General features: G+C 41.3%; 1 protein-coding gene across 1 annotated transcript; it reads right to left on the bottom strand.

Moving 5' to 3' along the window:
* Positions 1–173: 173 nt before the first annotated feature.
* DUXB (double homeobox B) lies at positions 174–4,315 on the bottom strand. The gene is given in 4 exon segments (XM_036022588.1): positions 174–909; positions 1,056–1,386; positions 1,389–1,655; positions 4,291–4,315. Coding segments are annotated over 4 exon segments (816 nt in total). The 3' UTR covers positions 174–716.
* Between the last annotated feature and the right edge of the window lie 7,785 nt (positions 4,316–12,100).

Raw genomic sequence — 12,100 nt, forward strand, 5'->3', positions numbered from 1 at the left:
AGTTTGCCTTCCCATTTCGCCGGAAGGGAAAGAAGTGCCGATGTGCCCCTTGTAGGCCTGTCCTCACCTGGGTTCTGTTGTAGTTTGTAGATTTTCCAGACACTGGAGAACATGGTGATTACAGCGGAAAGGTTGTACTTGTCAGCGAAATGCTTTTGTCCAGAAGGATTCAGTGGATGGATTCAGCAGACGTGTCCACTGCCTTGTGCCCACGGTGCTTCCAGAGGCAGTATGGTGCTTGGAAACAATCCTTTACTCAGTAAAGTGAGTATAGAAAATACTGCTGACCACACACACAGTAAAACTTTTACTTGTGTTTCCAAGTGGTTTCTCCTCCCCCTGGCATTAGTCTTGTCCTGAACAGGATAACTTCATCGTTGATTGTCCTTTAAGATGCACTGATCCTGCCTCCAAAGAAAGGAGGCCCTGACCAGGGTCTGTGAGTGATGCTGTCTTCCTCTTCCGGAAAGTGGGCTTTGTATCATGTGGGGCAGAGCCCGAAGCTCTTCACTGAGGCACAGCTAGGATCCTGGAATGTCCTTTTCCTGTGGATCAGGACTAAAAAAAGGTGGTATGTATCTTTTCCTGAAAATTTAGGGATTGCAGGGACTGACCTAAAAGACATGAGATTTCTACATATTGTTGGTGCAGATGGCTGAGGGGATGAAATAGTTCTCCAGTTGACCTTGTGTATTGTATGATATTGTATGACTGATTCACTGTGTCCCTTCTTGAGAATCCCATTCTGCTGTCAGAACCTGGCAGCACTCATCCCACCATTGCATAATGTAAGAAATGTCCATCTGACCCAGATCATGTGAATGATGTCTTTTGTGCTCAGGATGAGGCTGAGAATAGTCCTTCAACTGTAGTATTCCTGTGGCACTCTGTAATTCTGGTATTTTTCTTGGTTTGGGAGCCCAAAATTAGTGTGAGTATTGGAAAGGTCTCCTCCTGGATCGGTGGTATTGGCAGGTTGTTTGTAAGTATCAAAGTAAAAGGAGTGTTCTCTCCTGTGTGGGCTGTGCCATCATGACACTTGGTCCTTGGCTTACACAAGGGCAAAGGATATGTAGGATGAGAATAGAGCAGGTGGAGAGGTTTGGTTCTTGCTGAAAGAATTGGAGGAAGAAAAATGGTGAGAGCAGCCTAGGAGAGTGGTCAAGTTGATTTGGTGCTGCTGAACTGTCAGATCTGGTATTCCAGCAGTCCCCAAACTTTGGCACCAGGGACCAGTTTCGTGGAAGACAATTTTTCCACAGAGCAGGGCCAGGGGGATGGTTTCGAGATGCTGCAAGAGCATTACATTCAAGCTTATCTCCTGCTGTGAGGCCCGATTCCTAACTGCCCTGACCTGGAGGTTGGGGACCTCTTTGGTGTTCCATTTGGGCCATTTACCAAGGAGTTCACAGGCTAACTTCTGCTCTGCCCTGGGTATAGAGATTTTTGGTTTTGAATTCTTGATTCCCGAATGCTTGTTTGTTTAGCCAGTATTTTCCTGGTTGCAATATCAGGGAATCAGTTCCAGTCAAAGGCTTGAAGTAGGATGTTTGATTGAGATCTTGTGATGGATGTCAGGTCATGTCTGGTACTTTTTGGTGAGTATTCTTGAGTCCAAGGCTGATGCCAGTGATGTTCCTGGGTTTGACCTTTTCCTAAGGACTATTCAGATCCCAGTTGTCTCTGCCCTATGGTTTTTAAACCAGATCTAAAAGTTACACTCCAGAATGCCAGCTTCCTTGGCCAGCTGTTTCCTAGTAGCTGTATCAGGTTTTGTTCAAACCATTTTTGAAGGATATCCTTTTGACTCTGGTGATTCTGGTTGTAAACAGTCCTGCCTTTCAATGCTTCTCTCTGTAGAATGCCACCTGCAGTGCATTCGAGGGAAGAGAGAACCTGGAATCTGCAGAAACGACAGTGAGTGAAGGTTCCAGATTTTGATTCGCTTTATCTTGTGTGGTGCTTAGGAAATTGAATTTTGGGAAAGCTCCTTAGGAAATTTTGATTATTAGTGGGTTTGGCAAATTCTGTTTTAGGATTTAATAATTTAAGAGTACAAGGCCATATGTACGTCTATAATTCTTTATAGGTTTATGGCTAGAAATTGAAATGGCAATAAGTGGGTTGCATTTTTTCCCCTAGAAACTTGTGAATATTTTGAAGAAGAGCTAATTTGGGAAAATAAATGACCTTATGTAGGTAAACAAGAGGTTAGAAATAGAGATCCTGACCAAGAGATAATCTTTACACTCAGCCTCTGTAGAAACTGAGTCAGATTCCTATGCTGAGCCTTTGCCGGAACCACTTGTTACTTTTAGTTTCTCATTGTCACACCTTTTAAAGGAGACTTAAATCTCAGAAATTCATAGTTTATGTGCCCGAACGTATAACTCAGGTTTGTTGTTAAAATTTTCTGCAGATTTAAGAGTTTGTTTAGGGGAACCCTGACTGGCATTGTTCAGTTGGTTGGGTGTCGTCGTCGTCCTGCGAAGTGAAACATTGCTGGTTCAATTCCTGGTCAGGGCACACACCTGGGTTGCGGGTTCGGTCTCCAGTTAGGGTGTGTATGAGAGTCAACCGGTTGATGTTTCTCACATTCATGTTTCTGTCCCTCTCTCCCCCCTCTGCTTCCCTTCTCTGTAAAAAATAGATAAATACAATCTTTTTTTTTTTTTTTAAGAGTTTGTTAGGGGAAATGTTGGCAACTAAGCTTACATGTGAGTCAGCAAGTTTCTGGTTTGGTTGGTTCTGTCAGACCAAGGATGAAGAGAGTCTTTTGTGTATACACAGAAGCTCACAGATACCTATTTAAGTTTTTTCAAATAGCCTCAGGTTACTTAGGAACAATCTTAAAGGGAAGGGTTTTGCAGAGTGTGTAGGAATTTGTATAGGTGCAATCAGTACTACTAGATATCAAGAACTGGAAGAGTTAGTATAGATGTGGGGTGGCATACTTGCTTTCTTTTCTGTGGGCAGATCCAAAGCCATAGGGAGTACAATTAAAGGTCAAGCTGTCATCATTCCCACTGCCATGGCTTTAAGGGTTTGTCAGAATGCCAGGCCCCTTGATTCCAAGCTGCCCAAGAAATGAGATCCTTGCATAGAGCCACTGGCTAATTTGGTCCTCTTGTATGGAAAAAGTCCAGTGGTGATTGTCCCAATTACTTAGCTTCAGTCAGATGGTATCTTTTAGGCTCCTAGATACATTTGAACAGAAAAAAGCCTGACCTGCCTTCAGTTTCCCTGACAGAAGTGTCTTGAAGGCTGTCCTGGTATATTGGTTTGCATGAAAACCTTAACAAATGTTAACTAATTGAAGTCCTTTCTTTCTTTCCCAATTGAAAGCTTAAGGGTTAGAATTTTGGCACAGAATCAAATACAGCATCTAGAATTGTTCATCAGGCAAATGCAGGAATAAGCTGATCTGAATGTTACTTATTTTCCTTACTCGGTGTGGGGAAGAGGATTGAGTTTCAAACTTACAGAAACATTGTGAGAACTGTATAAAGAACACTTATACCCTTTGATCAGAATCACTTATTGTTGGCTGTTAGCATTTCACCCATCTGCTTTATTATTTGCTTGCTTGCTCTATTTTTTTCTGAGCCATTTGAAAGTAAGTTGCTTATATCATACCTGAGTTTCCTAAGAATGAGTACATCCTCTTACACAATCATAGTTTAATTATCAATCTCAGAGAATATAAGCTTGATTCAATGATTTATCAACCATGGCCCTGGCCGTGTAGCTCAGTTGTTTAGATTATCTTCCCAATGCACCAAGGTCGTGGGTCAGTCCCTGGTCAGGGCACATTGAAGAGTCAACCAATGAATGCATGAATGAGTGAGTGGAAAAACAAATGAGTGTCTCTCCCTCTCTCTGTCTCCCCCCCCCCCACACACACTCTAAAATCAATAGATACATTTTTTTTAAAGAAAAATAGTTTAGCAGCCATTATTTCACTTTTGTCCATTGAACCAACATTGTCTTTGTGCTCTTTTTTCCTTTCCTATACAGGATCCTCTCTAGGATCATGTTCTTAACTTTTTGATCAAATCTCCTTATCCTCTTTTGATCTAACTAGACCAATTCTTCAGCCTCTCTTTGTCATTTATAAACTTTTGTGTAACAGGATGTCCCTCATACTTCATTTTGGATTTGCCTGATGTTTCCTCATAATTACATGTTGGTGCCTGTCTATAGCTGCGTCCCTGAATATCATCACATCTGCAGGCAGGCACAGGTCCATCTGTCTGCCCTTTGTTGGTGATAGTGATTTTGATCACTTACCAAGGTGATTTTCCAGTTTCTCCATATTCGTTCCTTTTGAATAAGTATCTTTCCCCGGTTCCCAATTAAGAAAAGCCCATTGGCTTATGTCCTCACTTAATGATAAGACTTTGAGCACAGCACAGGAAGCCAAGCTCTCCAAGCCCTTTGTAAGTACTTAATCATCCTTCACAGTGACACTGAGAAACAGGTCTCCTACTCCTTCCCCCTCTCCTTTGCTTGCATGTCACATCCTAGTACTTTGGGGAGGTGGTTGTTGAATGAAGAAGCAAAAGGTAGGACAAAGAATTTAACTGTATATTCCAATGCTACATTTCCACCCTTTATCCCTTTTGTTTCTTCAGGCCTCTGTTGGTAGAGTGAAGCATGTAAAGAGGGACAAAAAGAAGAGTAACCAACAGAGCCTCTAGTAGCAGACAGATGGTACTAAGAGACCACCCCAGTGTCTGTTACTATTCCTAATAAGGACAGAATACCTATTTTTTTCTGGATCCATGGCCATCTGCAACGAGCAGCACATGTCCCATAGTTTGTAGTTTGGTGCATCCTTGTGGCAGGAAAGAGTATGCCCTTTTTCTGCCCCTTTCCTTTTGACAGGAATGTAGGTATGTTTGAAATGCAAGCCACATTTTGGACCGGGAATTGGCAACTAAGGATGGTGTTAACAAGGCAGAAGGAGCCTAGGTCAGTGATGACTGAAAAGCGAGAGCTGCCTGCCTTAGACTTCTTTCATGCAAAAGGAAAATAAGGATCTTTTTTATTGAAGTTACATATTATTTTCAGTTTTCTGTTATATGCAGCTGAACCTAAAACTTAACTGAAAAAAAAAAAGGTGCTCAGGAGAAGAGTAGTACTGATGAATTTGCCCTAGAAAAGCTTGCCTCGCAGCCACTCTAATAATTGCTCTGAGTTTAGACACTTCGAAATGATGAGAACACAGTAGTAAAACAAAGTTCTTCCTTTTAATGAAGCTTATATTCTAAGTGGGAATCAAACAATAAACAAGTAGAAAACACCAACCTGCTGTGCTATGTGCCATGACAAAAAGTAAAGTAGGCAAGGGGCGTAGGGAGTGCCAGATTAGGAATTACTCTGGGGGAAAGACATGAAGAAAAGAGTGGGGGGTGGGGGGCATGCTGATGTCTATGGTACAAAGTCTAGGGTACTTTCCCAGATAGAAGGAAATGCAAGTACAAAGGCCCTGATGTGGGAGTCTGCTTGCTGTTTTGGAGGAACAGCAGGGAGACCAGAGTAGCTCAGAACAGCTAGAACTGTGGGAGAGATGGATATGTTCATTATCTTGATTGTGATTATTTCACTGTGTGTGTGTGTGTGTGTGAAAACTCTAAATTGTATACTTTAAAACATCTCTACTTTGTTACATCAATAAAGTATAAAAAGTCATAGCTACCACAAACTAGAAACTACTCTCAAGAATCCCTATAGACACTAATAACAAATCTTTATTACTCAACCCTGTTCTTGAGTTTTCTATAAAATTACTTTCCCTTGATTGCTAGTCTTTCTTTGGGTGTTTTGTATGTTCTCTTGTTGCATACATAGCACAGTAAGCACAAATGAATATTTAATCATGAACTAAGAGATGTGGCCATCCTGCCAAGCAGGTGAGGGACTCTTCTGGGTCTGAAAGGGATCACCCAAGTGCTTTTTTTAAATGTATGGATGGTGGACTATGGTTCAGCAATAAACAGGGATGAACTATTGATACAACAATTTGGATTGATCTCAGGGGTGGTATGCTGAGTGAAAAAAAGCCAGTCTGAAAAGGTCACACTGCATGATACCATCTATATACATGACAAAATTATAGAGATGAGGAACAAATTAATAATTTCCAGGAGTTAGGAATGGGGTTGAGGGTGGGTGGAGCAAAGGCTAACATAAAGGGTTTGCACGAGGGATACGTTTGTGGGGATAGACTGCTCCTGTGTCTTGGTTACACAAGTCTCCACATGATAAAATGCAGAATTATACACACACCAGTTATCAGTTTCCTGGGTTTTATATTGTTATGTATGATGTAGCCGTTGTGCATCAATGGGTGAAGAGTACTTCTCTGATATCTTCACAATTCCCTATGAATCTATATTTCAAAATAAAAAGTTTTAAGAAACGTATGGACTCCTGCTTCCAGAAGGATGAAGTAGATATACATGTCCCTATACCAACTGCTGAGGACAGCTAAAACCCTGGGCAGTACATATACATATATGTTATACAGGGTGGAGCAAAAGTAGGTTTACAGTTATTTGTGTGCAAACTAATACAATAATAATACAAGAATAAAGTGTTAAACCTACTCAACTAACCTACTTTCACCCCATCCTCTCTATAGCACAAGCATAAGAAGGCTGAAAGGTAGAGAGATGAAGGCAGACTTTGGGACGTGGAACCTGGGAACTCCAAAAACTACATAATAAATTCTCTGGATTTTGTTTTTGCCTCATATGTCCCAGACTTGGAGATGAAGAAGTTGATAATGAAGAAATACAGATGGGCAACAGATGTAAAACACCCCGAGTAAAGCCTGCTCTCTGTAGCCAAAGAAGCAGATAAGAGGCAGCTTAACAAGACGAAACTTAGACAGCACTCACTCTACTGTAGCCAAACACCACAGAAAAACTGGCCCAACCCCTACCCATGCCACAAAGGCCAAGTGGGGAGCTTAGACTTCTACCCTTGTGAGACTAAGGAGGTATGCCAGGTGCCTGACAGGGTTGTATACAAGATGAGCTGGGATTATCATCCCTGTCTGGCAGTAACAAGGTATTGTTGCCTCCTGACTTGAGGTAGTATCAGAAGAGGCTTAGTAAGGACTTTAAGGACTTTCACACTGCCCAGTGGTAATGAGGATGCATGCATACACCCTTGGGTCAGGAGAGGGCTTACGGGGAGCAGTTACAAGGTACTCTGCCACTTCTGCTAGGGAAGAATTAGTTGAGCCTACTGAAGAGCTGAAATTCCCACCTTAGCCTAGGAGTAATGAGCCCTTCCCTTGGGTGTTGAAGGAGGCTAATTGGGCAATGTAGACTTCTATCTCCACCTGACAGTAACGAGAGGGCACCTCCTCCTCTCTTGCCAGGCCATTGTCAAAAAAAACAGCAAAACAGAAGATTTAAATAAGATCCCAAGGACTTAACCAGATGGTTCAGTTGGTTAGAGCGTTGTCCTGATATACCAGGGTTGTGGGCTCGAGTCCCAGTCAGGGCACATACAAGAATCAACCAATAAATGCATAAATAAGTGGAATGACAAATCAATGTTTCTCTTTCCCTCTCTCTAAAATCAATAAAGTGGAAAAAGGTTTCAATCTAAAATCACTCATAATAGAGACTTCTGGTCAAGATGGCAGCGTAGGGAGATATGACTCCCCTCTTCACACAACCACATCAAAATTACAACTAAGATATAGGGCAACCATCACTCAGAACCATCAGAAATCAAGTTGAGTGGAAGTCTGACAACTACAGGATTAAAGAAACACATCCATCCAGACTGGTATGAGGGATGCAGAGTCAGAATGGGCCGATCCTTCACTCACATATGGTGGATAAAGTTTCAGCAGGGACATGGGAGCAGTCTTGGGAGCAAGGTGTCCTAACCCCACACCAGGATCCCCAGCCCGTGGTTCCTGTGCTAGGAAAATAAGTCCCCACAACTTCTGGCTGCAAAAACCAGTGGGGATTAAGTTGATGGAAGAAACTTCTGGAGCCTCAAGCAGTTCAAAGAGCCCACACATGGACTCACCTACACAGACTTACTCTGTCTGCCCTCCAGCACTGGGGTAGCAGCTTGAAAGGCACCAGTAGTATACAGGAAGAAACTGGTGCCTGGCATCAAGGGGAGCAGAGGTCATTATCCCTTTTCTAAACCCTCCACACACAGAGCCTATAAGCTGGTGCCATATCTGCGACTCCATCAACATGGTAACATATTGTTTGACCTGCCTTGGAGATCCCCACAGACTCCTCGACACTCAACTTATGGGGCCCGCCCAAGCTGTTTTTCCATATGAATGGCCAGTCTTGGATCATGCTCACAACTTCCTAAGACCTATCAAATAAGCAACAGCCGGCCTCAGTGAGCCTCAGACCTGGCACTAGCAGCTGCCAGCTTAGATTCACAACTTGGCTTTGCCTGGGTATCTTCAAGTCCAGCACAAGTAGCAGCCATCTCAGACTGCTTTATAGCTCAGGCAGGGTGCCCTGGGCAACAACACAGGTAGGGGCAGACCTTGGCTACCACCTGGGAAAACCCAAGACCAGCACACCCACTGGACAGCTACAGACCATGTTGGAGCACCACCACCATGCTGCTGCACAGCTGATCCTCCATGGAGGGCAGAGGTTGGTCAGTGGTCACAGCCAGTCCTCGCAGCTGACTGGCCTGGGTAAATCCCTCCCATTGATTTGGCAAAAGCAACCAAGACTCAACTAAAAGAGGAAGGTATACTTAGACCACACAAAGGACACACCTCAAGTACCCAACTTGGGTGGTAGGGGAGGCTGTATACCACTGGATCCTACAGGACACCTGCTATGTTAGGCCATGCTACAAAGACACGGAGTCAAAGCAGCTCTACCTAATACACAGAAACAAACACAGGGAGGCTGCCAAAATGAGGATAAAAAGAAACATGGCCCAAATGAAAGAGCAGATCAAAACTCCAGAAAAGAGCTAAATGAAATGGAAGTAAGCAATCTATCAGATGCAGAGTTCAAAACACTGGTTGTAAGGATGCTTAAGGAACTTATTGAGGAGCTCCACAGCATAAAAAAGACCCAGTCAGAAACAAAGGATAGGCTGAATTAAAGAACAATATACAGAAAACAACAGTAGAGTGGATGAAGCTGAGAATCAAATCAATGATTTGAAACATAAGGAAACAGTAAACAACCAATCAGAACAAGAAGAAGAAAAAAGAATTTTAAAAAATGAGGATAGTATAAGCTGCCTCTGCAACAAGTTCAACAGTTCCAACATTCACATCATAGGGGTGCCTGAGGAGAAGAGAAATCTATTTGAAAAAATAGTGAACCCTCCACACACAGTGAGGGTTCACTATTTCCTTCCCTAATTTGGTGAAGGAAATAGACATGCAAGTGCAGGAAGTACAGAGAGTCCCAAAACAAGATGGATTGCAAAGAGACCCACCCCAAGACATATCAAAATGCCAAAGGTTAAAGATAAAGAGAGGATCTTCAAAACAGCAAGAGAAAAGGAGTTAGTTACCTTAGAAGGGGAATCCCATAAGGCTGTCGGGTGATTTCTCAAAAGAAACTGCAGGCTAGCAGGGATTGGCAAGAAATATTCAAAGTCATAAAAAGGGGAGACCTACAGCCAAGATTGCTCTACCCACCAAAGATATCATTTAGAATTGAGGGGCAGATAAAGAGCTTCCAAGATAAGAAAATATTAAAGATTCATCATCACCAAACCATTATTGTATGAAGTGTTAAAGGGACTTATTTAAGAAAAAGAAAAAGATCAAAACTATGGACAATGGCAAAAAATACATACCTATCAACAACTGAATCTAAAAAACAAACTAAGCAAACGAACATAGGCAGAATCATGGATACAGGTAATGCATTGATGGTTGCCAGATGGGATGGGTGTTGGGAAGAATGAGTGAAGAGGTGAGGGGATTAAGAAGTACAAACAGGTAGTTACAGAATAGCCATGGAGACATAAAGTACAGTATAGGAACTGGAGTAGCCAAAGAACTTATAAGCATGACTCATGGACATGTACAATGGTGAGGGGATTGCCAGAGGGAGTGGGCAGTTGCCAGGTGGAGTGGAGGCTAAGGGAGAAAATAAGGACAACTGTAATAGCATAATCAATAAAATATAATTTAAAATAAAAATGTAAAGTCACTCACAATAATAATAAAGAAACACTCATCATACCAGAAAGCAGGAAGATCTCAAACTGAATTTAAGAGGCAATCAGTAGATGTCAACACCAAGATGACAAAGAGGCTAGAATTATTTGACAAAGATATTAGAGCAGCCATCATAATAATGCTTCGATAAGCAATTGTGAACATGCTCAAAAGAAATAAAGAAATAGAAGATACAAAGATGAACCAAATGGAAATTTTGGAATCCAAAAATAAAAAATAAGCCCTGGCTGGTGTGGCTCAGTGGATTGAATGCTGGCCTTTGAACCAAAGGTTGCCAGTTGGATTCCCAGTCAGGGCACATGCCTGGGTTGTGGGCCAGGTCCCCAGTGGGGTGTGTGTGAGAGGAAACCACATATTGGTGTTTGTCTCCCTCTTTTTCTCCTTCCCTTCCCCTCTGTCTAAAAACAAACAAACAAATAAATAAAATACTCAGTGGATGGGTCAACAGCAAACGGTAACAGTAAATAATCAGTGAATTTCAAGATAGAACAATAAAATACCCAATCCCAACAACAGAGAGAAAATAAGATGTTTAAGAAAATGAACAGCACTTCAGGGACCTGTGAATATAAAAAAAGATCTAATATTCATGTTAGAGTCCCCAAAACAGAAAGAGCTAAAAAAGTTACTGCAACAAATTATAGTTGGAAACTTCCCAAAATTGTAAGAGACATGAACTTACATATTTAAGAAGCTTAGCAAACATCAGTCAGGATAGTTCAAAGAAATTCACACCAAGACTTGTTAGAGTCGAAATTCTGAAAACCAAAGATAAAGAAATAATCTGAAATTAGCCAGAGACATCTTGGCTGGGTAGTTCGGTTCGTTAGAGAATCGTCCTGATGTTCTTATGTTGTGGGTTCAATCCCTGGTCAGAGCACATACAAGAAGCAGCCAGTGAGGACATAAATAAGTGGAACAACAAAATTGGTGCCTCTCTCTCTCTCTACCTCCTGTCTCCCTCTCTCTAAAATCAATCAATATTTTTTTTAGTTAAAAAAATAGCCAGAAAAAAGTGATACCTTACTTTTGGGGGAAAATGATTTGAAGGACAGCAATTTCTCACCAGAAACCATGGACACCAGAAGGAATTGGAATAGTTTTGATGTGCTGAAAGAAAATTAAGCCCAGAGTACTATAACCAGTGAAAATATGCTTCAGGGATGAATGGGAAGCAAACACTCTCCAATGAAAGAAAACAGAATATGTTGCCTGTAGATCTACTCCAAAGGAATGGATTAAAAATTCTCTAAACAGAAAGGAAAAAATAGATCAATGACTGTCATAACATCAAGAAGGATGAACAAAAAGAAAAGGAAAAAGTAAAAAAAAAAAAATGAACAAACAGCAAAAATATGGGTAAATACAATAGACTTTACTTTTTCTGAGTTTTCTGAATTATGTGTGATGGTTGAAGCGAAAGTTGTGATAGCTTGATGTAGCTTTAAACATATGTAGAGGAATATTTAAGACATATACCTACTGGAGGGAAAAAGAACATTAAAGGAGGTAAGATTTTATACTTCACTTGAACTGGTAAATAAGTGGCAAGACTAATAGACTGTGATAATTTATGAATAAATAATGTAATAACTAGAGAAACAACTAACAGCTATGAAAGCTATACATTCAAACACACTACAGTTTCTTTATTTCAAAACATTACAAAGTGACACTAATCAAGACGCTGTGTTACTAGTGTAAGGAGGGACATGGAGATGAATGAAATAGACCCTACTTTTATTGGTAATTGATTTTCACAAAGATAATTCAGTGTGGAAAGAATATTCCTTTCACCAAATGATGTTTTTTAAAATATTTTATTTATTTATTTTAAGAGAGAAGGGAAGGAGGAGAGAAAGAGAGGGAGAGAAGGAGAGA

The sequence above is a fragment of the Phyllostomus discolor genome, chromosome 4, assembly GCF_004126475.2.
Source record: "Phyllostomus discolor isolate MPI-MPIP mPhyDis1 chromosome 4, mPhyDis1.pri.v3, whole genome shotgun sequence".
Classification (NCBI taxonomy): domain Eukaryota; kingdom Metazoa; phylum Chordata; class Mammalia; order Chiroptera; family Phyllostomidae; genus Phyllostomus; species Phyllostomus discolor.